The sequence below is a fragment of the Mustela nigripes genome, chromosome 1 (genome assembly GCF_022355385.1).
Source record: "Mustela nigripes isolate SB6536 chromosome 1, MUSNIG.SB6536, whole genome shotgun sequence".
In the NCBI taxonomy this organism is placed as follows: Eukaryota; Metazoa; Chordata; class Mammalia; order Carnivora; family Mustelidae; genus Mustela; species Mustela nigripes.
Genome location: NC_081557.1, coordinates 203,975,625 through 204,000,835, shown reverse-complemented (window position 1 = coordinate 204,000,835; position 25,211 = coordinate 203,975,625). Strand labels below are relative to the sequence as shown.

At 58.4% G+C, this 25,211-nt stretch overlaps 1 protein-coding gene across 3 annotated transcripts in view; it reads right to left on the bottom strand.

The window, feature by feature from the left end:
* Positions 1-1,385: 1,385 nt before the first annotated feature.
* SH3BP2 (SH3 domain binding protein 2) overlaps positions 1,386-25,211 on the bottom strand; it is a 37,879-nt gene continuing 14,053 nt past the window's right edge. For 2 of the 3 annotated variants that reach the window (XM_059379743.1, XM_059379735.1), the window contains 13 exons: positions 24,619-24,669; positions 14,306-14,445; positions 13,351-13,453; positions 11,632-11,749; positions 11,261-11,331; positions 10,663-10,751; positions 10,379-10,447; positions 7,830-8,484; positions 6,477-6,588; positions 6,175-6,230; positions 5,775-5,856; positions 4,905-4,964; positions 1,386-4,708 (listed from right to left, as the gene is read on the bottom strand). In XM_059379743.1, the coding sequence (XP_059235726.1) occupies positions 4,571-4,708; positions 4,905-4,964; positions 5,775-5,856; positions 6,175-6,230; positions 6,477-6,588; positions 7,830-8,484; positions 10,379-10,447; positions 10,663-10,751; positions 11,261-11,331; positions 11,632-11,749; positions 13,351-13,453; positions 14,306-14,441 (1,689 nt within the window). In that variant the 5' untranslated portion in view covers positions 14,442-14,445; positions 24,619-24,669 and the 3' untranslated portion in view covers positions 1,386-4,570. Of the gene's footprint in view, positions 4,709-4,904; positions 4,965-5,774; positions 5,857-6,174; positions 6,231-6,476; positions 6,589-7,829; positions 8,485-10,378; positions 10,448-10,662; positions 10,752-11,260; positions 11,332-11,631; positions 11,750-13,350; positions 13,454-14,305; positions 14,446-22,199; positions 22,427-24,618; positions 24,670-25,211 lie in introns of those variants that run through there. The other variant, XM_059379726.1, reaches the window with a different exon arrangement.

Below are 25,211 nucleotides of genomic sequence, written 5' to 3'. Positions count from 1 at the left end.
GACAGAATGGTAGGCAGAGGGAGAAGCAGGCTCCCTGCTGAGCAAGGAGCCCGATGCGGGACTCGATCCCAGGACTCTGGGATCATGACCTGAGCCGAAGGCAGCTGCTTAACCAACTGAGCCACCCAGGCGTCCCAGCATCCAACTCTTGATTTTGGCTCACATCGTAATCTTAGGGTCATGAAATAGATCCCCGCGTCGGGCTCCACGTGCAGCATGAGGAGCCCACTTAGATTCCCTCTCTCCCTCTACCTGTGTTTTCTCTCTCTCTCTAAAATAAATTATTTTTTTTAAGTGGGGAAAAAACTCATCTGGAAAGAGAAAGAACAAAACAGACAAGACATTCTCCAAGAAGAAAAATAAGGTGAGGATCTATTCAGCAGGTACATCACAGAGTCCAACAGCAGACCTCCATATACATGGACATAGCACAGGTGGCGTTACAGATGGGGGCTGGAGAACAGATTAGAAACAAACGGTGCAGGGTGCCTGGGTGGCTCAGTGGGTTAAGCCTCTGCCTTCAGCTCAGGTCATGGTCTCAGGGACCTGGGATCGAGCCCTGAATCAGGATCTCTGCTCAGCAGGGAGCCTGTTTCCCCCCTCTCTCTTTGCCAGCCTCTCCGCCTACTTGTGATCTCTCTCTAGCTGTCAAAAAAATAAATAAAATCTTTAAAAAAAAAAGTGCAGGAACAAGTAGGTAAACCTATGGGGGAAAAATTGAAAGCAAACCTTACCTCTCGCCATATGCAAAATAACAATTACAGAGTTGGAGAAGATAGGTGCAACACACATTACTGACAATATCAAGGCTACGTAAAGAATTCGTGTAGATTAACAAGAAAAAAGAACAACACATAGAAAAATGTGCAAAATATTTGAATATATGCTTCATAGGAGACAAATGAAAAATGGTTCATAAACACATGAAAATAGGCTCAAGCTCCTTAGTGATTAGCTAAAAGCACATTAAAGCCATACATCCACCAGGTTGACAAAAATGAGAAAAAGAATCTGATGATACCAAGTGTCGGCAAAAATGTGGAACCAAAAGTGGAACTCTCTTTTATAGCTGGTGGGAGTGTAAACTGGAACAATGAAATTCCTGGAAGACAGTGAAGATTCCTGATGCCCTGGAACCCAGAGGTCAGATTCTTGGGTTCATACTCTAGAGAAACTCGTGCAGGCATGCATCGGAAAACGAGTAAGACTGTTGCTAGCAGCATTGTCTGACCTCCCCCACCTGGAAACAAACCAAATGTCCAACTACAATAAAATAAAACCCGTGAACTGTGATATAATGGAACGGTTTTCAGCAATGAACTTGAACAAACTACAGCTAAGCCCAGCAATGCAGCCGCATCTCAAAGACATGATGAGCCGAAGGAGCCAGATGTCAAAGCTTTTATCTTTAGGATTCCACTCACATAAAATACAAAAACAAGACACCGCTGTGATGGACATATAACTGAGTGGTGAAGGCTTAATGGCGGAACAAGGACAGAGCCTCCCCAAAGCCAGGGCAGGGCTGGTGAGACTTGGAGCTGTGATGGGGAGGATACATGGGGGCTGGAGAGGTTACCTCCTGATGGGATCATAAGTATGCTTACCTCGTAGCAATTTTCTAGGCTGCACATTTGTGTTTTGCTCATTTTTCTGAATGTGTATCTTGCTTTACCGGAAATCAAAGAAAAAAGGAGTGTGGTTTAGCTCTGAGTAGCTTAGAGTGTGGCCAGAGCTGAAGATGGAGGTGACGCAGGGGCAGCTCTTAGGCAGTCGCTAAGGATTCATGAGGACCCAAGGAAGGCCTGAGGAAGTGGATGTGTTTGGGGTCTGCTCTGTGTCTCAAGACTCTCCCCCTGGTGGGAATATGCTGGAAGGTCGCTGAATGAGAGATGGCCACTTCAAACCTTCTTCAAGGGTCACTGTCCCCCCAGGACTGGAGTCTTCCCTGAGGCCACCCCATCAGGCAGTCTTTCCCAGGGGGAGGGATAGGGCATACAGGCAGAGACAGAGAACTGGATGTGGCAAGTTGCCCAGTGGGGGGCTTGGAGGCACTGGGTCACAGCCAGAGACAGAGGCACTCTTCCCCTCACTGCCCTCCTCTAGAGACACATGGATTTGGTGTGAGCGCCAGCTCTGCTCCATATTCCCTGTGTGTTCTTTGTGTCCTCCAGGCCTCCCTTCCAGAGGCCAGTCCCGGTGGGCACTGGGCAGGAAGACACTTGGCCCCAGGCTGCTGCCTCTTCTGCCTTGATGCCCTGTCAGCACCCCCTGTCCCCCCTAGGGTGCAGGGAGAGCCTCCTTGGACCAGCAGGGGGCGTTCCCGCAGCGTGACCCAGAGCTGGGGCAGGATGTGGAACAACTCAGGAGTTGTTTTTGTTTTTGTCTAAGATTTTTTTTTCTTAATTTTAGAGATTTTATTTATTTATTTGAGAGAGACTGAAAACACAAACAGAGGGAAGGGACAGTAGGAGAGTGAGAAGCAGGCTCCCCGCTGAGCAGGGAGCGTGACCCAGACTGGATCCCAGGATGCTGGGATCATGACCTCAGCTGAAGGGAGCCCCTCCAGATTTGTTTCGTGAGGTCTCTTCTGGTTCTAAGTGTCTCTGTTTACAATAAAAATCTCTACTGAGGCCCCGGATCCTGGGTCAGTTCCCAAACAGGTGGGAGTCTGTCCTGAGCAGGCCTCGGGCCTGGGAGTAGAGGTAAAGCCAGTTCAGGCCCCAGAGTGGGCCCTGGGCAGCCACAGGCCTCAAATGTCCAAGTGACCAGAGGTCCTGTCACCTGGCTCTGCGCCCCAGAACCCCACGCACTTTCCAGCTCGGCAGTCCCCAAATACATTTTTGCCGCCGAGCTGGCCACAAGTCAGGTAGAAGTGACAGGGTACCCTGTGTCACACAGTGTCTCACTCGCAAGCAGACCCCCCTCACCCCAGGCACTGACTAGAAACCGTTTCCTGGTCTCAACCTCCACTTATAACTTAAGGGGAAGGGAAGTCGCAGCCACAGTAGGGAACAGCATGCCTCCATGGGCTCCCCGCACTAGTTCAGGACTGGGAGAATTGATTGTTGGTTCCCCAAGCTAGTGTGGAATGCCTAAACCTTCCCTTATTCCCAACTGGACAATGCCCATGCTGACCCTCCCCCGCCCCCCAGCAGGATTTAGAGGAAACATCTGCAGGACAGTGCTGGACACTTGGTTCCTGGAAGCAGATGGCTGTCATACTCCCCCAGGACTTCTCCCATCCACAGAGGCCTCATCCCTCCCCCTCCCCCAGCCAGCTGCTCCCCCAAACATGCCCTGGGGCAGGTGGAAGGAAGTACAAACAAAGGGCCCTCTCTAGAGGATGAATCCCTGGCTGCTGGGCACACCACTGTCCTGGGTTTGAATCTCACAGGGTGAATTTCTTGCCCAAAACGAGGTGCAGAGAGGATCTGATACCCCCTAGGTCCTGGCCAGCACTGACCCTAAGCGGAGTCTGTTTCCACACAAACACAGCAGTCCAGCCTGGATGGCTGTGCCAGGGACAGTGGTTCCTGGAATTCCACAGCAGGCAGGAAGCGGCGGTCAGGGCTGGACTTGAGCTGGGTGTTGTCCAGAGGACTCAGGCATCTGGGGACCACCATCCTCACCCACACTTAGTCTGAAGGACCTACTCTTCCCAACCCACTGTAGCCATTTCTTCTTCTAAGAAATCTTCCTGGAGCTCTCAGCCAGGAACACTCCACTGGCCTGGGGCCCGGGTGCACCCCAGGGAACCATTTGTTAATCCAGCAAATGACCCCACTGTAGATAGAGGGCCTTTCTGCTCTGCAGTCCCACTGCCTTGTACCTGACCCATGGCACCTTGGATTATAGGCTCTGAGTCCAGACTGCCCGAGTTTGGGTCCTATTCTGTACCTAGCTATGTGCCCAGAGCAAGATCTTTACTGGCCTGCGCCCTGAAGACAAGCACTTCGTAGGTTTCCTGGGAGTTGAGCTTCGAGAGTCACTCCTTAGATGTGGATGTGGGTACTCAGTAAGGCTGGTCCTCCCCTCCTTCCCAGTGAAACCCTGGCCACTGTGGGAAAGGTCATCTGTGCTTTATTGTACATCAACAGCCCCTCCTAGAGCCTGTGTCTTTGCCACCTGGGGGTGGCAGTCCTGAGACCAGCCCTTGCCCCTGCCCCAAATGCCTAGTCCTGCCCAGCTCCCAGCACTGTGCCGGGTTAGTGTGCTGGGGGAGCTGGGGAGTGGGAGGGATGACCACAATTCTTGTCCACAAAGCCCAGGCAGGGCTCGGTCCTGGGACCGTGGGCTCTGGGGAGCTGGGGCAGGGTGGGGTACGTGTCACAGGAGAGCACCCCCGGCCCCCCATCCTCTGGAGAGCAGAGCCTGGCCCAGCCCCAGGGACCCAGCCTGCTGAGAGGAGCCTGGCCTGTAAGATTCTAGAAGGTATCTGTTGGGGAGGCCCTGGGAAGGATCACGGTGCTACATCCGGCTCATCACCCCAGTGGGCCCATCTCATCTGTGTGGCCTGGGGTCACGGCCCCCGTGGCTGGTCTCTGCACAGCAGCAGGGGTCGCCGGCGTCACCTGGGTCTCATGTAGCCGTAAGGACGTTGTAGCAGCAGGCTCTGGTGGCCAGGCAGCACGTGCGTGTGGTAGTGCTCCACGAGGCCGCCCACACTCACGAACAGCACCTCGCTCTCCAGGTAGAACTTAGAGTCCTGGGCGGGGGAAAGAGCAGCAGAGGCTGGGGGGCTTTCCCATGACAAGGGGTGGTCAGCAGTGAGGATAACAGCCAGGCCAGTTCCCAGCTGCCCTGTGTCGGCTCTGTGTCTGCCACCCCCACCCCCATCCCCTGTCTCACTCAAGGCCCAGGGAGGGGTGCCCTTCCAGCCAGGGCCCAGGGGCAGGGCCCACCTTCTCGAAGATGCGGTAGTTCCTCACTTTGTTGGAGCTCTCATCCCACACGACCAGAACCTGCAGGGAGAGCAGCAGCAGATGGGTCAGTGGAGAGCAGCCCCAGCCTTGGGGGATGGGCCACAGGGACCAAAGAATAGGCAGAAGCACACAGCTGAGTCCCGGGGCCTTTCTGGTGACCTAGGGAGGAACATGGCCAGCAGGGTCCAAATGGGCAGACCCCAGCCTCAGTGGACCTGCCCTGACAGCCTCTGGGAAGACTCGAGAAGCAGTACCAGGTACGTGGCTCGCCCTAGAACCATTTCTGACACACACAGAACAGAGGGAGGCTAGCTCCATCCGTAGACCGTGTGACTCTTGATCTTGGATCTTGGAGTCATGTGCACAAGCCCCGCTGCTGAGCATGGAGCTCACTTAAATAAATGAGTAAATAAATAACGAAGGAAAAGAAGCAGAAAAGTGAGGCTCACTGCAAGCCACCCTCATAGAAGCAGAGGTACTGGCAGCCGACTTCTATTCCCTCGGCCCCAGGCAGCCGCCCCTGCAGGTGCCTGAAAACCCCCAGGCCCACCTGAGTCTGGGACACCCAGTGCTTCCTGCCCAGCTCCTACCTATGCTGGGGGACTGGCCAGTATCTCCCCCAGTTTGCAAACGGTGTTCAGTTCTTGACAACAGACAGGGCAGTGGCTGCCAGGCAGAGACCCCAGAACAGAGCTGGCCGAGATCCCTGATCAGAGCCACCTGGGGAAGGGGCATGTACACTACAAAGCGCCACACTTGCCGTCCGCCTGGGTGTGAGCAGAGAAGAGCCACCACATAGCCGTGTCCCCAGGGGCCTCAGCCCATTAGGGTGACGCTTGGGGCGCCTACCTTCCCTGACTTGGTGGAGGAGTTCCGGATGCAGTAGAGTCCATTCTGGGGCTCTCCCTGGGGGCTTGTGGTTTTGAACAGCCTAAAATACAACAGCTGTGTCAGCAGGCAAACCATCCTCAGACCTCAATCACGGGGACCCTCCAGCCCTGGTCCTCCGTGTGGCTTTCTGTCTTCTTGCTCTTCGACAGCACAGGTCCCAAGAGCAACAGGCTGCGAGAGGGCCACGCCCAGGGTGACCACCAGCCCCGGGACTGAGTCCATGGCCTCTGTTGTCCTCGGCGCCATGTCCCTGTGCTAGCAACTGCCCAGCAATAAGGCAAGTGAGGGGGACAGAAAAGTAGGGGACCACATGTCTGCGAAAAACAAGGATTTGGAGAAAGAAGTGCTGAGTGCTAACCTTTCTACTTCGCAGGATTCCGTGGTGTTGATAAACACAGAGCTGGGCAGCGGCACCTGGAGACACCAGTGGTGGTCAGGGTCAGGATCCGAGTGGTGCCTGTTGCCACTGCCCCACCCTCACCGCAGGCTGCCAGCCTGTGCCCAGATCTGGGGCTTTGCACGGTGCTCCTGCACCGCCCCCCCACCGGCATCCTGGGCAGCTCCTCCCTCAAGATGCTCCGTGAGGAGTTGCCCTGGCCGGCAGCTCTCCCCCAGCCTCCCACCCACTGCTGCAAGCTGGGCTCTCCTCCTTGGCCCCACCTTCTCATAGTCCTCGTCAGAGTCCTCCCCACCAGTGCTGTCAGCCTTCGAGAGCCGTCGGGGTTTTTCAAAGGAGAAGTTCCTGAAACTCTGCCCATCAGGGGGTGACCTCCTGGGAGGGGAGCAAGGAGAGGAGGGCACATCACTGTCACAGCCCTCCAACCTCCACCCACCACCCCTGTTCACCCCAATGGTTGTCAGAGGCCCAGACCAGAGAGCTCTGAGATAGGCCAGTGCCAACCGCCCTGGGACACTAGGAATTGCCTGCTCCCGGCTTACGGCTGCCAATGCTGCTGGCAAGAGGGGTGCTGGGGGCCTGAACTCCTCTGTCGTCATAGCACAGGCAAGTGCCCTGGACGCTGCAGAAGGCCCCAGGCTGGGGCACCGGACCCCAGCTCTGCAGCTAACCAGCTTTGTGACCTTGGCCTAGTCACACACCTCCCCAAGCCACAGAGAACAGGTGATACAAACAGACAGAGCCCACACTGGGCTATGGCTGGGGCTGGGCCATAGCTCATGGCAAACTGACCCAGTCTGCACCCCTGCGGCCCCTTGTGAAACAGGAACCATCATGGGGCACCCTCCCTCGGGCAGCAGAGCTAAGAGTCCTGGGGAGAAGGATCCCAGAGTCATAGGCCTTCAGGGAGTACTGGGCTAGCATGCCCACTCAGGACTCCCCCTGTGGCTCCTAGAACTTTCGTGGTTTGGGGCCCCAGACATCGCTGACCTCAGGTTGTTGGTATGAGTGACACTGTGCCAGCAGGGGACACATCAGACCCCCAAGAGTGCCCAGCAATAAAGAACAAAGTGTTTTGAGCAGACCTCGAGCATCAGTCACCAACATACTCTGCATTCTGGCGAGTTCCCAGTCAGGAAGGGAACAGAGGCAGCCCTGGTGGCTCCAGACCCCAGGCAGGGAAGGACAGTGCCGGCTCAGGAGGGCCTGCAAAGGCCCACTAGCTCCTAGCAGCTCCCAGCCCAAGCTCCTCCACCCACCACCGTCTATCCCAGAGCAGGTGCTCAGCCCTGAAGCGCCCTCCCCTGACACTGCACAGGCCCTGGGAGGCTTGTTTCCCCAAAGATCCCTTTGCCCACTGCTCCCCAGACAGCAATGGGCCCCAGGTCCACCACCCATGAGGCTGGACCTTCCTCTGGGGCAGGGGTGGGTCAGTTGCAGGGGTGGCTACAGGGCCACAGGAGGCCGGGGCCATCAGGCAGCCTTCTGCTCTCACGCTATGGCTGCCTGGTACCCATCACGAGCACTGTGCCAAAGCTGAGGAGGCCAGGGAACCCACACAAGAACCCAGCCATTGGGGAGGGGGTCCGGGGGGCACCGGCGCCAAGTCTACTCACTGCAGGTGGGGGAGGGGTGGCTTCTCTGTCCTTGGCAGGACCACTGGCCTGGCTGTGGCTTCAGGCGTGGACAGCTTCAGTGCGGGGGGCCTGGGGGCCACAGGGGGCACAAAGAGTCTGGGCCTGGCTGCCTCCCCGACGGGGGCCTCTTCCACCATCTTTAAGAACTTGGGCTTGTTGGCCGGCACAGGTGGAGGCTCAGGCGTGGGTGGCCCCCGGGGAGACAGATGGAAGGACTTGAGTTTGTCACAGTTCCTGGAGGAGGCAGCAGCCATGCCGGCAGAGCTGCAGGCAGAGCCAGGCCCGTGGCTGGGGACCCGGGGCTCTGGGCTGGGGCTGGCACTCTCACGGAAGCAAGGGGTTTTCCAGAGGCTGGGAGTGGTTGGCGGGGGGCCAAGCGGGGGGTCACTCATCCTCCGTGGGGCCAGGGACCCCCTGGGGCCAGGCTCAGGTCGCCTCAGGCCCAGTGGGTCCCTTTTGGAGTCCTCGGGAGCTGGGCTGGCGTCAGGGAGGCCACGTTTAGGGGGGGGGGGTGGCAGCAGGGGGCTCAGGCCCTTGGAGGCAAAGGAGTGAGCACGGGGCATGTCGGAGAAGGCTGGTTTCCTGGGTGTGGGCACAGGAGGCGGCGGGTAGGCCGGCGGGTGGGTCAGGGTGTCTGCAGAGCAAAGGGACCCAGTCAGTGAGCATGTGCTACCTGCTGGAAGCTGGCCAACACCACCAACTTCCATGCCCTGGCCTTCCTCATTCTTCTGGGAGCCATCAGCTTCCCAGAAGTAGAGGTGAGAGAGAAGAGGCAAGGGGGACTCTGAGGACTTCACCTCAGTGAGGGGAAGCTATTCCCACTAAGATAGGTGAGCAGGATGGACAGTAGCAGCTTGGGAGGAAGATGAGGGCTGGACTTACTTGGCTGTAAGAACACAGAGAGTGCGGGGCAGGCAGTTGGGGTGCAGATCTGTGGTTCAAGGAGAGGCAAGGGTGTGGGGAGGGCTGTCAGGGCACAGGTCTGGGGTTCGAGGCAAGGGTATGGGTTGGGCTGTCGGGCCACAAGTCTGTGGTTCAAAGAGAAGCAAGGGTGTGGTGCAGGCCATCGGGGCGCAGGTCTGGGGTTCAAGAGAGAGGTGAGGGTATGAGTCAGGCCGTCAGGCTGTAGGTCTGTGGTTCGAGGAGAAGCGAGGGTGTGGGGTGGGTTGTCAGGCCTGGGTCTGGAGTTCCAGGAAAGGCGAAGGTGTGGGGCAGGTTGTCGGGGTGCAGGCCTGGGGTTCGAGGAGAGGCGAGGCTGTGTGGGCGGCCGTGGGGACACAGGTCTGGGGTTTGAGGAGAGGCAAGGGTGTAGGGGGGCCATCGGGGCACAGGTCTGGAGTTCCAGGAGGGGCACTGGCTGGAAAGGCCAGTGGACAGGTTCTCCATGACCCTGGCTGTCCCAGAGCTGTGGAGTAAGCCTAAGTCCTGGATGGTCCATCTCCTGTGGATGGCATTAAGGGGCTGGTGTAGGGCTGAGTGAGGTGGGATAGGACCCAGAACACAAGGCGCCCAGCGCTGAGCGAGGCAGCTGAGGAACAGGGAATAGAGCCCTGGGTCACGTACAGCTAGATTCACAGGTGCTAGGTGCTGTGTCTGAGAATGGGGAGGTCACCAGAGTGAGAGATGTTTGGGAGAGAGGGGAAAGCCTGCTTGGAATAGGAACTCAGAAGGGTTCGGAACACGTGTGTGGGCAGGTCTGTGGGCATGCAGCGGGGAACAAACTGAGGCCCCTACATGCTCATCTCTAGCCATGCATGGCTGCAGTTCGGGGGCAGGGCAAGATGGACATGGGCTGGAACCACAGGCTCTGTGCCAGGAGGGAAGTCAAGGCTCATGACCCACAGCTCCTGGTGGTTGCTTCAGAGGGAGCGGACCAGGAGCAGGAAAGGGGGCTGGACCTGCCCCTGCTGCACTTGAGTGACAGGGGCTGAGAAGGGCAGAGAACAAGGTCACTGAAGGAGAGCAGGCAGAGGAACAGGGAGGCCAGGTGTAGAGGGATTGTCCCGAGTTCCCAGGACAGTGGAAGGGATAGTGGTAAGGGACAGATGGCAGGACAGAGGCACAGCCCTCCCCTGTCAGGCCCTATGCTTCGCTGTGACACACGTATATGACGTGGCATGTACGCCACTCTCCCATGCCAGGCCACATGATTCAGGAGGTCAGAGCAGGGGGAGCAGGTGGATAAGTGACAGGCTAGCCCAGAGGTGCTCCAGGGAGCTGAGACACCCACTCTTCAATGTCCCTTTCCCCACTCTCCACCCCAGAGCCACCCTGGGCTCAGCATCGCACGTGTGGGCCCCTCCACCTCACTTATTTGCAAATCAGCTGTCCGCTCCACCCCAGGCTACCTGGACGTGGGAGGAGCCGGTGAGCAGAGCTAGCCAGATCAGTCCTCCTGACACCTGGGCCACAACAGGGAAACTGAGGCCCCGCAGAGCAGGACTCAGGCCAGTACTCCCAGTGTGGGAGGGGCTCTGCTCCGGGTTCCAGCCACAGGAGCCTCCCAGGCTCAGAGGTTGCCCACCTACCCTCAGGCTCCATGGGCTCGGGGGAGTCAGGCTCCATGTACGAGTCATCTTCATCCTCATGCTCATAATCTGTAAGGTACATGGAGCATCAGACACAAGGTGGCCTAGGCCCAGCTGCACACCCAGGGGCCCTCAGGACACTGGGAGCCGAGGGTCAGGGAGGCCCCAGCCACGGCATGAACCCCAGACCTGGGCTGCATGGGGAAGACCGCCAGCCATGCCTCCCATGGCGGGGGTGGCCAGGTGTGGAGGAGGTGGGACAGGTGTGCAGAGGCAGGCCTCACCTTCGTTGTCTGTGGGGTACGGGGATAGGCTGATGTCCACAGGCCGCTCAACTGCACCATAGAAGCTGTCTGTGTCCGAGCTGGAGTCACTGAGGTAGGGGGCAGGGGTGGGGCACAGTGAGCACCGGGCAGGGGAGCTCCCTTGCATTCACACATATGGATGTACACGCATGCCCTCGGACATGTGACTGATGCACAGACACACACACAGATGCGGACATACGCACAGACACGACACACAGACACATGGACACGTACAGAGCTAGACCCACAGATAAACACAAGGAAAAAACACACAGTCGGAGAAGCTCCTCACAGGTGAGAAACACAGACCCAGGGACCAGAGACTGTGGTGCCCCCTTCACTCCCCTGCCTGACCACACAGGGCCAGGACTCAGGGCTAGCCCCACGTCCCTTCTGCCCTGTAGAGACTGCCAGTGGGTGTGCACGCAGGCATACACATACACGCACATACATAGGCACAAGCGCATACACACGCACATGCACACACACGGACACATGGCCTGGGCCAAGCCTCCAGAGGTGGGAGGCAGGCACACACGTCAAGCCCAGGCCCCCCTCCCCTGCCCAGGCCCACCTGGTGTCCAGGGGCAACTCCTTCTTCTCGTGAAAGTGGCCGATCTCCTTGCGCAGCAAAGCCATCCAGCTCTGTGGGGCAGTTGGGGTGTGGTGGGTGTGCGTGGACCATGGGTGCTTGCGGCCCGGGACAGGGCTCCACCCACCCCCTCCCCAGGCTGGCCTGCACAAAGGTCAGGGAGACGACCCCTGTGGCCTTCTGGGGGCTCTGGCCCCGCTGTAGCCCATTAAGAGCTCTTTCTGAGATGCCTCCTGAGGGTGGGGTGCTGGTACCAGGCCATGGGCTTGAGGAGAGGCAAATCATCCCCACCACATGCCCTCAGTGCCTGGACGGTAGCCCTGTCAGCCCCCCGACCCCAAATATAGGCTCACCTTGCGCTCGTCCTCAGAGGAGGCCGAGAAGAACCAGGTGCGGTGCTTCTTGCTGATGTGGACAATCTTGAAGGGGAAGACGTTGTTGGACGTTGTCTCTTCAGCTGCCCGCATCACCCTGAGGGCACAGGGCCGGTGGTCACCCCCCGGTCAGCCTGATGGTCCTGGCACCCCTCACCCATCATGCCCTCAAGGACACAGCTGTGTCTGGATGGCCTGTCTTGCGGATCCTCCAGGTCAAAGTTCTTTTTTTTTTTTTTTTTTTAAAGATTTTATTTATTAATTTGACAGAGAGAAATCACAAGTAGACAGAGAGGCAGCCAGAGAAAGAGAGAGAGAGGGAAGCAGGCTCCCTGCTGAGCAGAGAGCCCGATGTGGGACTCGATCCCAGGACCCTGAGATCATGACCTGAGCCGAAGGCAGCGGCTTAACCCACTGAGCCACCCAGGCGCCCCCCAGGTCAAAGTTCTAAAAGCCTCAGGTAAAGGGAAGTGCATAGGCGAGGACTGGGCACCAAGCAGACAGGGCTCTGGGTCTGGGAGCTTGTCCTGGAAGCAGCAGCCCACATGGCTGCAGAACGAGGACACGTCGCCTTCGCCACCCACCAATGTCCCTCTACTTGGAGGCCACCTGCCTGCCCCGGCGGGCTTTCCTGTTGGGGGCCCAAGCATGTCAGCCCCTGTCCCCACTCCTGCTGCCCCCACAGGGGCATCCTGGAGAACACAGGGGGGACGTGACTTACTATGGCTACTCCCCCAACCAGGATATATTGAGATCACAAAGTCTACCATGGGGGAGCCCCACCGGGCTAGTCACCTGGGGCAGGTGTGCCCCTCCACCAGGCTGAGGGCAAGGGCAGTAGGGGGGGGACCCCAGAGCTCTGAGCCATGGATGCCCACTGGCAGCCACAAGCTCTAGGTTCGTCCCCTCCTTAGTGGTGCCCCAGCTGGCCTGGAGGCCTGGCATGGGGCTTGAGGCCTGGGCAAGTCCTCCCCACTGAGTCTGTGGCCACAACCTTGAGTCACTCTGTCCTGCAACTGACATGGGACCTTTAGGTGCACAGAGACAGGAGGGGCTGGGCCCTCCTAGGGAGCTGGGAGGCACCCACCTCATGCCCCAGGGAACTGGGCCCATGCTGTGACATTAAGACCTAGAGCCCAGGAGTCACACTTCACTCGCTCTGTAGACCCTTAATGCTGTGGGGTGGGCCCAAGTGGGGCTAATAAGGTCTTCCTTGCCAACATTCCCCATCCTATCTAGAAGGCTCCTCTGCACCCACCTGCCCGTTCGCACAGAGGCACTTGTGGGATGGACCCAGCCCCCCACCCATTCATGTAAAGCAAGGAGCTGGGTCTAGCCTGCGAGGCCCCAAAGCCAGGGAGGCCTGAGGCAGGGCTCAGGGTGAAGTATGTTCCTGGCGCCTTGGAAGGAGGCTAGGGTAGGAGAAGCGCTGGGTGAGCAGGGAAGGGGAGTGGAAGCTGAATGGGGACCCAGGAGCCTCTGCTGAGAAGAGCGCAGGAAGCCTCGCCCCGGGCCTGGCCCCGGGGAGGCTGAGAGCAAGTGGGAGAGGCTGGACAGGATCCAAAGGGTGAGGTGGGAGCCATCTCAAGACAGCCTGGACCCTCCATAGGGGTGGGCAGGACCGAGGGACAGGCCTGGCCAGGGCACGGTGGGCATGGCAGGAAGCAGGCACTTACCGGGAACTTATGGGGCACTTACCGATTATAGCCGCTCAGAGAGAAGGCGCCCTGTGGGGAGGCAGACGTGCTGCTCTTGAAGTAGTAGATGCAACGCTTGTGAATGATGACAAAACGCAGCGGCCCTGAGGGTGGCATGACGAGGGCAGAGGTGAGCCTTGGGGGGCTGCTGGGCAGATCCCACAGGGCAGCTATCCCAGAGGCTCTGGGTGGCTCAGGGCAGTCCTCCTGCCTTTGAACCCCACTAAAGGGAAGGGGAAGGAGCTGGGGCTAGCCTGCTGCCTCCTTGCAGGGAGCCCACTGTGAGGCCCAGTGTAAGCAAACCACAGGCAGGATGACAGGCCCCAGAGCACCACCCTCCAAGGCAGGCCTGGCCACACTAATGGCAGGGGGAGACTCTGACCACCTAGGCTAGCCCACCAAAGCACAAAGCTAGGGCCAAAAGTCATAGCATGGGGAGTTCATGCATGGTCAGAGTGACAGGCAAAGCCCTGATGCTCTTTGACCTTCAATGTCCTGACAACTGGGCATCTCCCAGACCTGGGGGCCCCCACTCTCTGCCAACCTGCTGTCCTAGGGACCAGAGCCTTGGCCTCATTCAGCTGGACCAAGTCACCAACCAACTCACTGAACACCCACGGGATGGTACAAGGCCACACCCACCAGGCCACCAGAGGCCCCCAGCCCCTGGTGCAGATGAAGCACTGTGTACCAAATGCCCATCCTATCTCCATTTTGCAGTAGCACCCCAAGTCATCCCACAGTCCTGGGGAACGAGGAGGCTGACTCAGGTCCCCGGGGGGGTACTGGCCATGCAGGGAAGGAAAACAATGGAGGGCCTACCATGTCTGGGCAGAGGCTCAGAGAGACAAGTTGCTTGCCCACAGAGGTCCAACAGGGCAGTGGGGCCATAGGGCTGGGGCTCAGGCCCATTCCCACACCCTCCCATCCTGCTCCCTGCCACCCAGAGGACTCACATTTGAGCAACTGCAGCTGGGTCCCACCCTTCTTGTGCAGGTAGCCGGCTTTAGCCACGCCCCCAGGCATGGTTAGCAAGTTCTGGGCACCAATGGCCTTCATGGGGACGGGCCAATGCATCTCCTCAGCCGCCATGAAGCTGCAAAAAAAGGAGGAGACATGTCTCAGCCAGGACTGGGGGACATTAGATGGCTTGGCTGGGGGATACACCACCGAGATCCTAGAGACAGCCTAAAGGGTTGAGGCAGCAAGGGGTAGGGAACCAATTTCCAGGTGGGACCCCAGGGAAAGAAAGGGCCACCTGGTCCACTTGGTCAGCACCTGGTCTATCTGGCCACACACCTGAGCCCCAGAGACACTGAGAACGGGGCGTATTCCTTCACTATTGTTGGTTCACTCAGCACACACCGGCCGAACTAACAGCCCCACAGGGAGGCTAGGGGATAGCAGTGAATAAATTCAAGAAACCACTGGCCTAGGGTACCTGGGTGGCTCAGTGGGTTAAGCCTCTGCCTTCAGCTCAAGTCATAATCTCAGGGTCCTGGGATCGAGCCCTGCGTCGGGCTCTCTGCTCCTCGTTGGGCTCTCGCTCCTGGTCAGGCTCTCTGCCTGCCTCTCTGCCTACTTGTGATCTCTCTCTCTCTGTCAAATAAATAAGCAAATTAAAAAAAAAAAAAAAGAAAGAAACCATCGGCCCAGGTAAGTCAGGCCTAATGCCATAACCACCCCAAGTCTGTGTGCCAGGTCAGCCTATGATGGAGCCTGCCAGGGAGAAGGTTTCCAGGGGGAGGTGACTATAATGGCTTTAAAAAGGTACAAGGGCCAGGGCAGGCCTCGGGCATCCTCTCCATCATCTCTGTTCCTTAGCAGAGAAGGGATGAGGGACATGGCCCCAAATGCCCTACTCTCCACTCTTGCCTGCCTTTTTTTTTTTTTTAAGTTTGTTTTATTTATTTATTTATTTATTTATTTATTTATTTATTTATTTATTTATTTTGACAGAGATCACAAGCAGGCAAAGAGACAGGCAAAAATAAGAGGGGAAGTAGGCTCTCTGCTGACCAGAGAGCCTGTTGCGGGGCTCGATCCCAGGACCCTGGGATCATGACCTGAGCCAAAGGCAGAGGCTTTAACCCATTGAGCCACCCAGACGCCCCTCCTGCCTGCCTTTAGCCAGCTTCTGTCCATCCCTTTTTTAAGGCCCTAAGACCAGGAAGCAGGAAAGCAGGTAGCCCTGAGTCTCTAGTCCCCACCCTGGCTCAGTCTCTGGGGGATCCCTAGGCCGTAGTTGTTGGAGCTATAAAATGGGGACACAGAGTGGACACAGCCTGACATATAGCACATGCCTGTTGGCAGTGGCCACGATGACCTTCCGGTGGGTTGACTGGTATCCACCCTGTTCCCTGTTTCCCCTGCTCCCCATCCAGCCTCCTGCTCATCATCCTAGCCGTTCTCCCTGAAACATGCCAGGCTCTTTCCCAACCTGGCTTCTGCCTGGCATGCCTGACCACTCCCCCTTCTCACATGAAGAACTCCTATTCATCCTTCAAGGCCCAGGTTCACTGTCCCCTCTTCTTCTTCTTTTTAAGATTTTATTTATTTGTCAGAGCAGGTAGAGTGCCAGGCAGAGAGAGAAGCAGGCTCCCCGCTGGACAAGGAGCTTGATGTGGGACTCGATCACAGGACCCTGGGATCATGTTACAGTCCCCTCTTCTGTGAGGCATCTGAATGCCTACTCATATTCAAGACTACCCCCCAACCCTGCCCGGAGGCACTATTTCTCTTGTGCCTGCCCCCACTAACCCTGGTGCCTGGTCCTTCCTGGGGCCCAGTGGACTCGGAGTGTCAACCGGGAGTGTGGTCCGTGTCCCACTGAGCCACCAGCGTTGCAGCCAGGGTCAGACACAGAGGCCCTGTCCCCTGGGGCTCCTGCCACTACAGACCCCGTTCCCCAAAACACACACACACACAAAGAAAGCCACTGGGCTGCGGACGAGCCAGCATCCTCCGCCAAAGGCTCACCTCCTCCAGGGCTTGGGCTGCCCCCTCCGGCTCCGCGCGCACCAACCAGCCCCGGCCCAGCCCCCGCCCACAGCCGAGGCTCGGAACAAAGGCTCGGTCCCGGCCCCCCGGAGCCTGCTGCCCGGGACAGAACCCCCGCGCCCCGCCCGGCCCACGCCCGCCTTTGTTCCCCCAGGAAGCGGGGCTAGCGCTCCGGGCTCGGTACTTACGGCGTCCACGCGGCGGCCCGCCGCCCCTGCGCGCACCGACACTGCCCCGGACCGGCCCCCCCCGCGCCCGCCTCCCGCCCGCCCCAGCCCGGCCGGCCGCGCCCCGCGCCCGCCATGCCGCGCGCCCAGCCGCAGAAGCCCCCGCGCCCCCCGCCCCCCGGCCGCCGGCTCCTCCCCTCGCGGGCGGGGCGGGCGCGGCAGGTGGAGACCCGGCGCTCTGCGCCCCACCGCGGACCGCTCCCTCCCCTCGTGCGGGGCCTCAGTTTCCCCAGCGGCTCTGGGGCGCAACGCGGACGTCTGAGTGCGGCCCCGAGCCCGCCAGGCTCCCGGGTTGGCCAGCCCCTTCGGGAGAGGGTCTCGTCTTCCCAGGGCCTCCGTCTGCGCCTCCGCAAACGGGGGCGAGCGCGGCCGGCTACTGCGGTTTGTGGCCGGGGTGAAGCTGGTTCAGCTGGCGGCCACTGGGGCTCCGGCTGGGTCTGTGGGTCCTCCCGTCCCCTCTCAGGCAGGTTGTTTCACCCATCTGCGGCCACCGGTCTCCACCCCCCGGGGTTCCCTGCAGGAGCCAGACAGACGTCCAGTCCTTGGCAGTTCCCACCTGTTCTGTAGATGTGGGCTCCTCTCCGAGGAGACCCCCAGGCTGGCCAAAGGTAGGTGATGGCCTTGCCGGCCCCCCAAGCATTCTGCCTCTTCTATCTCTCTTCTGCATACTGGCTGCGGGTCAGCTGGGACAGCTGGAGCAGGGACTCTGTGCTCCCACTCAGCTGTGCAGTTGTGCAGCTGTGCAGCTGTGCGCAGCACTGGTTCCTGGTTTCCCCGCCTCCACTTCAGGCTGGCTCTGGGTGCCGCCTGCCACTGCAGGGAGAGGCTCTGTCCCACCTGTGTGCCTCTGCTCCCAGTGCCCTTGCTAATCCCTCCCCTGGCAGGATACTCAGGGCCACTGCCTCCTCCTGCTCCTCCCAGCCCCCTGCTTGTCCTCCTCCCCACCATCCCTTGTCTCAGTTTCCTCCCAGGCTTCCATTCTCTCCCCAATCACCTCCATTCAGCATGTTCTCCCCCACCCCACACATGCCATTCCCATCACCTCTGTTCCAAATCTCCAGGGCTTCACCATGTGCACTTAGCCTTTCCAGATCCAGCCCCCATGGAGCTTTCCCAGCAGGCTCTTCTCCTGCCCTCCACCTCCCATAGACCGGTGCCATCCAAACCCAGTGGCTCCTGAATCCAAGACCCAGAACCACCAAGCACCACCTCCAGGCTACAGCTCCCAGTTTCCACTGCCTGCAGTGCCTTCCAGAGCCTTTAGGGGGCAACTAAACTAACTTAGCCTCCAAAAATTGGTCCAAATGAACACCAACCCATAGTTAACTCCTCCAAAAACAGAAGAGGAAGGAACTCACTCTATAAAGCCAGCATTACCTTGATACCAAAACCAAAGACAACACAAGAAAACGACAGACCAATAACTTATGATTGTAGACACCAAAATCCTCTCCGAGGGCCTCCTGGAAGCTCAGTCAGTTAAGTGTCAGGCTCTTGATTTCAGCTCAGATCATGATCTCATGGTTGTGAGATTGAGCCACATGTCAGGCTCTGCGCTGGACATGGAGCCTGCTTAGCGTTCTCTCTCTCTCTCTCTGCCCCTTCTCCTTCTTTCCTTCCCCCCTCTAAAAAAATGCTCACCAAAATACTAGCAAATTGAATTCAGCACCTTGTAAAAAGGATTCTACACCACGCTAAGTGTGCTCTATCCCAGGAACACAAGGTTAACACTTAAAATTCAATGATTGTAATACATCATACCAAAAAGGAAAAAAAAAGATAAACCATACGATTATTTCAACAGACAAAGAAAAAGCATTCGACAAAATGTGACAATCTTTCCTGCTAGGAACAATACTCAACAAACTAGGAATAGGAGAAAACTTCCCCAACATGGTAAAAGAGTGTTTATGAAAAGCTCATAGTCAACATCATCTTTGATGGTTAAAAACTGAAATCTTTCCTCTAAGAGCACAGACAAGGAAAACTCTGCTGTTGCTGCTTCTATCCAACTTGTACCAGAGCTGCTGGCCAAGGTAATTGAGCAAGAAAAAGAAATAAAATGTCTCCAGGTTGGAAATGAAGAAGTAACACTACTCACAACTTAGATGATTACATATAGAAAAAATACCAGGGAACCCACCAAAAAGTGATTAGAACTAATAAACAGGCTAGCAGGAAGATCAATACACAAAAACCACTCATACTTCTACAATACTAGCAGTGAATAATCCAAAAATAAAATGAGAGTTAGCTCAAGTGTCCCCTCTTTCAGGTGGTTTTCCCTGACCTCTAGGGGTTCCTATGTCCCTCCATGGGGCTAACACAGCCTTCCCCCCAGGTAACACTGACCACACTAGCTTGTCACTGTCCCCCATCCTCACCAGCTCAGGCCCAGCACAGAGGGGCACCCAGGGAACCCCAAAGGAGGCACAGAATGTTGACTCTAGTGGTTGGTAGGGACTGCACTTGCCGGGAAGGCACAGAAAGCCAAAATATAGCCCTCTCCCCCCATACTGTATCCTCCCCAATCTGTAAGGAGACCTGGTGTGTCTGTTGGGGCGGGGGAAGCTGCAGTGTGAATGGATGGAACCCACTCCTCCTCACACTGCACTGGGAGAAATTGGAGGGGAGGAGCTATGGGAATTTAGAGCCCCACTCTGGCTTGGCTCAGGGGCCAGGCAAGTATAGGCCCGTGAGAGCCTCACTCTTGCCTGACCGCAGTCTCTCTGTGGGCAGGATGAGGGCTCTTGGGTGGCCAGCCGGACCTTGGATGGGGAGGGTGGGTGGTGACAGAATTAGGCTGTGCTCAGCTTCACCTCCCCTAGGAATGTCCTCGTTTCAGGGACAGATGCCAATATGCTCAGCTCCTCTCCAGAGGACAGACCACCTGAGGGAAAACCCATCCCGATGTCCCTAAAGCCTCCCGCCCCACCCAGCTCTGCCCTGCACCAGTGCATGAGCTGGTCTGGCACCTGACCAAGAGCTGAGTGCCAGGCCGGGCTGGAACAGAAATGGGAAGGAAATGGTGGCTGAGGGTAGGGGTGATGACGGGCCATGTTGGCCAAAGTGACCACACAGCTTTTAGGGACTTTCAGTCCAGCTCAAAGACTCCAGCTCCACTGGTGCCTGGGAAAATTGAGGGGAGTCCCCAAGAAACACCCACACTCCTGGCCAGCCTGGTCTCCCTGGCCATCTCCCTCTAGGCTCGTGGTGTCACCCAGCACCCTGATGGTCAAAGTCCACTCACTCATCCCCTGTGCTCATCAGCAGGAAGCGTCAGTCCCTTCTTCTGCAGGAACAGACACAGCAGTGGAAGCCCCTTAGTGTGCTTCCGGGGGAGGGGGAGTGTCTGCTGAGCCCCCCAAGGTGGGACCTGTCATTTGAGTGCTCCAGGCCTGTGTTCAAATCCCACCAGGCCTGTCCAGGGAGCCTCTGCTTCCTCTCCTTTATAGTGGACACAGAGAGCCCTGTCCTCACAGCGGCCCAACACCCCTCAGGACATCTGTCTCTATGGAGGAGGAGACCGAGGCCGCCCAGTGAGCTGGCGGCTGGGAGTGGCGCTCTGTTCCCTGCAGCTCCGATGACACGAATGTCAGCGGTAAGGTGGCTGGCCGACACGGTGGTGGCTGCTGGGCTCCGTGGGGCAGCACGCGGTCTTTGTGAGCAGGATGTGTACTAGGGATGGCAGACCCTCGGGCACTCTCTGGTCTCTGCTCTTCGCTCACTTGGGACCTTCTCTTCAAGCTGAGGTTAGTCCAGGTGCCCGGAGGCCTGAGGCGCAGGGAGGGGGGGCGAGCAGGTGGGTGACACTGCACTGGCCCACAGAGACAGCCCTCGTCGAGTTCCACCAATTGCCGCTTGGTGGATCACAACCCCCCCCATGTGGCTGTAAACCCCAAAGCATGTGGTCACCCCCCACCCGGCTCGCATGCACCCTGAGGCTCCACACCCTGTCAGAGTTGCAGGCAGTGTGCTCAGACGGGCTGTGCATGGGATCCACATGGCCCACATGCAGGGTATAGTGTGCGCACTAGCGTGTGCATGAGTGTGCACAGATGTGAGCCTGTGCACGAGAGCTGAGCAGGGGACCTGGAGCCCAAGCTCCCATGGCTCTCCTCCTTCACACCTACAGACACAGCCCTGGCTGTAGTGAGGGAGCTGGCGCTTTGTGTGACCACAGTCAGGGTTCCTGTCAGTGGTGACCGGACCGGCCCCGAACTGCAGGGCACAGTGGGGCTGGGAGTCCCCGAATGCACGCAGCCACACGCACACCCACACACTCACACGCAGACCAATACGTGCATATGTACCCACTCAGAAACACATGCACGCACATGTACACACTCAAACACAGACCTGTACACACACAAATACACAGACACACATACAAGCAGACACATATGCACACACATACACATTCACACAGACCTATACACACACAGAGACATATACACACATGTACACACACAGAGGCACATATACACACACTTGGACACGTGCTCACGCACACTTGTTCTTAGACATACACTCATACACACACACACTCAAGCACACTATGTACTCAAATACATATCTCTGGACTCCCACTGGTACACACGCATTCACTCCCTCGTAAGCAGACGCACACACCTGGCCTCCAGAGGCTAATGAGACCCTTGTTGGGTGCCCCCCGGCCCTGGGCTGGCAGCCCCAGCACAGGTCAGAAACATCACTGCCGCCACCCAGCCCTGCATGGGCCGGGGCCAAGTCCCACCTGATAGGTCCTTAAGTCCCACAGGCCCGGTGCTTTAGTCCTACTTTATAGACTAGAACAGCAGGGGTGGTAGAAGTGCACCGGGCACTCACTGTAGGCCAGTCTAGGTGCTTCTCACGGATCAGCCCATGTCATCATCCCAACACCCCCTGCTGTGTGCGTCAGCATCACCCCCACACCACTGATGAAGACATCGAGGGCCTGCAAGACTGAGTAACTCACCCAAAGCTACACAGTCAGTAAACACTGGGAGGTGGGGGTGGGCTTGCCAGGGACAGGCACTCCCCCAGCCTGGCATCCGGCAGGCCCTAGGGGCTGGTGGGCTCACAGCACCACACACATAGCCCATCCATTCTCCCCTCTCAGTTCCCTGCCTTCGTCTTCCCAGAATCTTTCTCCATAAGAGAATCAAAACCAAAACCTCCTACAGAGGCCGGAAGCCGGTGACCAGCCATGACGGAGGGAAGGGGCATGAACCGGGGCTCATGAGGAGAGCCCCCCCAGCCCTTCATCTCCCTGCCAGAACCCCAAGCATATGCGCACACATACACACTCACACACCACCCCCCCACCGGGCACACACACTCGCTCAATGTGTACGCACACAGGACCCAAAGGCTAGGCCAGTCCGCCAGCATATACAATGGGAAGGCGTACCCCAACCTGGGCCCCCAGCTCCCTGCCAGTTGCAGGCTGAGCAGCCCATGGTAGGGTGCAGTGGGGCTCCCACTGTGCCCCACCCAGCAATCAGGGCTCTCCTCAGAGCCTGTCAGCTCTGGAGTCCAGAGCTCAGCCTCCCATGCCATTCTGGAAACACGGGGCCAGGGCCACCTCCCAAGCCCCCAGTCCATGGGCTGCCCCACTAACCTGAAGGCAGTGAGCCGGCACATGGCTCTGCTCCTGTCCGTGGATAGGCTAGGGGCAGGTGTCCTGAGGCCCCAGGAGGCCATGGGACTCAGGGGTCACAGGGCAGATTGGCAGCCTGCCTCCCCCAGGCAGGGGAGGCCTGATGCCCCGACATGTCCCTGAGCACTGCCGGGGTCCACAGCTCCCTCCTGCTGACGGCCGCCCGCTACCTCTGGGGCCTGCGGCTGCCCGGGCTTCCTCCCCATGCAACACTTCCTGTTGCCGGGTCCTCCCGACAGCCCCGGCTAGCCAGCACTTCCTGCCTTCTACCCTCTAAGGTCCAGAGGCCCAGCTGAGACTCAGGGCTGCACCTTGGCCTGATGGGGTTTAGCCGACCCTTCTCCCATCCCATATGGGGTCAGAGACCCAGTGCCCCAGGTCCCAGGGTGCCCTGGGAGGAAGCTCCCTGCTGGTCCTCCAGCATACACACTCCCATGGCCACCTTGGCTTCTCTCCAGCAAAACCGCAAAGCCCCTTCACAGCCAGACTCTGTCTCCTTGGCCCCAGAAACCCTGCCCCCCACCAAGAAGCCGGTGCTCACATCCCATGCAGGGAGCTCACTACCCCCACCTCTCTGCCCTTTGACACCAACATCGGACTGAGGAACTAGGTTCCCAGCGTAGGCGCAGGCATCTCCCTTCACCCTCCCTCCTTACTCTTCCACAGGCCAATTCCACTCTCCTGCCTGGCACAGCCTCTGTGCAGAGCTGAACTCACATGCCTCTAGTGGCTCACATCCCTCTCTGTGGCTCCGCCAGTGTCAGGACCTACCCCAGGTCCCACTTGGGCCTGTCCCAGGCCAATGCTGCCTCACCAAGGCGGCCTTCCTCCCCTGCCCAGACCCACAGCCAAGAAAGGGAGCGGCGGGGGCAAGGCCGGGCTGTTTGGTGCTGAGCCCCCACATCCCCTGCCTCTCCTCTCCCAAGCTGGGATCCCACAAAGGACAGGAGGCCAAAGGAACGGGCACTCTGCGACGAAACCCACAGCAGGATCTGAGGGTTAGAGAGGCCAGACCATGGGGTCCCCAGGGAGTCGCTAACTGTCTCATCCAGTTAGTATCCTGGGGTATGCCCTGCACGACCGACCATGTTGGCACCTGGCCATCCCCTGCATAGTTGTCACCGGGGCTCTGGTGGAGGGCAGCTCCCAGGCTGGGGGGCCTCCACTCCCACTCTGTCCACAGATCCAGATCCCTGCCAAGCCTGTCATGCCCCCAGGGTCCAGTTTGGGGTCACAGACTGCCTGCTATCTCTTGGAGGGTAGGGAACTTAGACTTTGTGGCTGGGCACGGCCACCCTAGCCTCCCCAAGCCTGAGTCAGCCTCAGTGCCCACTGGTGGCCATGACAGACAGAGGCTTAGAGGTGGGCCTCTTCCCCTTGTTCCCCTTTGCAGTCTGCCCAGGGAGGAGAGAGGACCTCAGAGCAAGACACATTGGACACTCAGCTACCTCTACCCTGTGCTGGCCGTTTGGCCTCAACCTACTTAGCCCCTCTGAGCCTATTTCTCCGTCTGTGCAATGGGTGCTGAGGGCTGAGATAAAGTAGCAGGTGAGAAGCCCCTGGGTCATGATCCAGCCAAGACAAGGCAGGATGGCAGTTCTGGGCTGGAGTGGGGGCCTCTAAGGGCTATGGGTTGGAGGGGTGGTGGCAGGCCCAGCAGGTAGATTAGGGGATGACCTCAGGGGCAGGCAGGTCTGACAGAGGAGGTGAAGTTTGCTGGGAGGGACTGACTGGGAGGAGGAAGTCAAAAACAGGACAAGGGCTCAGAGCAACATCCAGGGTGGGCAACAAGGTGGCTGAGGCCCAGGGAGGCTGGGTGACAGGCGTGGGGGTGAGAACTGGCCAGGACAAGAACCAGGAGCCAACCAGCTCTCCCTGGGATGTACTGGCCCTCACTGGACAGGAAGAGAGATGGATGAGAAGGCCTAAGGTCAAGGCAGCAACTGGCGTCCCCATGGGGGTCAGATCCATGTTGGCCTCTTCTCCAGCCTTAGTGTCCCTATGGGAGCCCGAGGTCAGAGTTCTGGGCTACTCCACCTCTTCCCTGGGCCTCAGTTTCCCCACCTGCCCTCCTACCTCCTGAGGCAGCACTTGACCTTGCAGCAAATCACGCTATCATCTCTATTCCTGAAAACAGAGCGCTCTCCACTAATGGCAGCACCATGACCTTTTACAGGGTGTAGAAACAGCCATGGAACTGATCCCACACCAGCATCCAAGCAGCAACACGAGTGGGGCTGGGGCAGGGCTGGGGTCCCCACATCAGATGGCTCTGTCTTCTACCCCGCCCTCCCTAAATCGCAGCTCCTCCCCTCCCAAGGGCAAGCCCCTCAAAGTGCTGTCTTGGGGACCCCTCCACTTCCCCAGACTTAGGACTTACCACGGTGGGTGAGAGCCAGCCAGCAGGACCAGGCAGGGGCCAAGGGTCAGCCTGAAAAAGGAAGAGAGAGGGAGAGCTTTCAGTCTGGCTTCCTGGGGTCCTCAGTCTGCTCAGGGGCAAGACCAACGTCCAACACCACAGCACCTCTGCAGCTGGGCATGGAGTAGGCCTCAGCGCTGTGCTCACAGCCACGAGGCTGGTCCTCTCTGCATCCCCACTGCTCACGAGGACATGACTGTTCAGGAGGACGGGGCCAGACCCGCGCTGCTCACGAGGACATGGCTGTTTGGGAGGATGGCACCGGCCAGGCTGACCGCAGACAGTGGAGGTGCGAGGAATGGGACCACGTCCCCAGGAACCCTAGCCCCGGCTCTCCTGTAGGCACCCTGGGCCCCCGTGCCCGCCCCGGGGCCCGCCTGCCACCTGCAGGGACAGTTCAGGCACTGAAGGTGTCAAGGAGGGCCTGCTGGGCTCAAGGAACGGTGGCTGGTGACCATACTGGGAAAAACCTCAAGATATCAAATAAGATGCTTCGTATCAGCTCCCCCTGCAGGGCCTGGGTCTGCCCAGAGCCAGGCCTAGGACCCCCAACC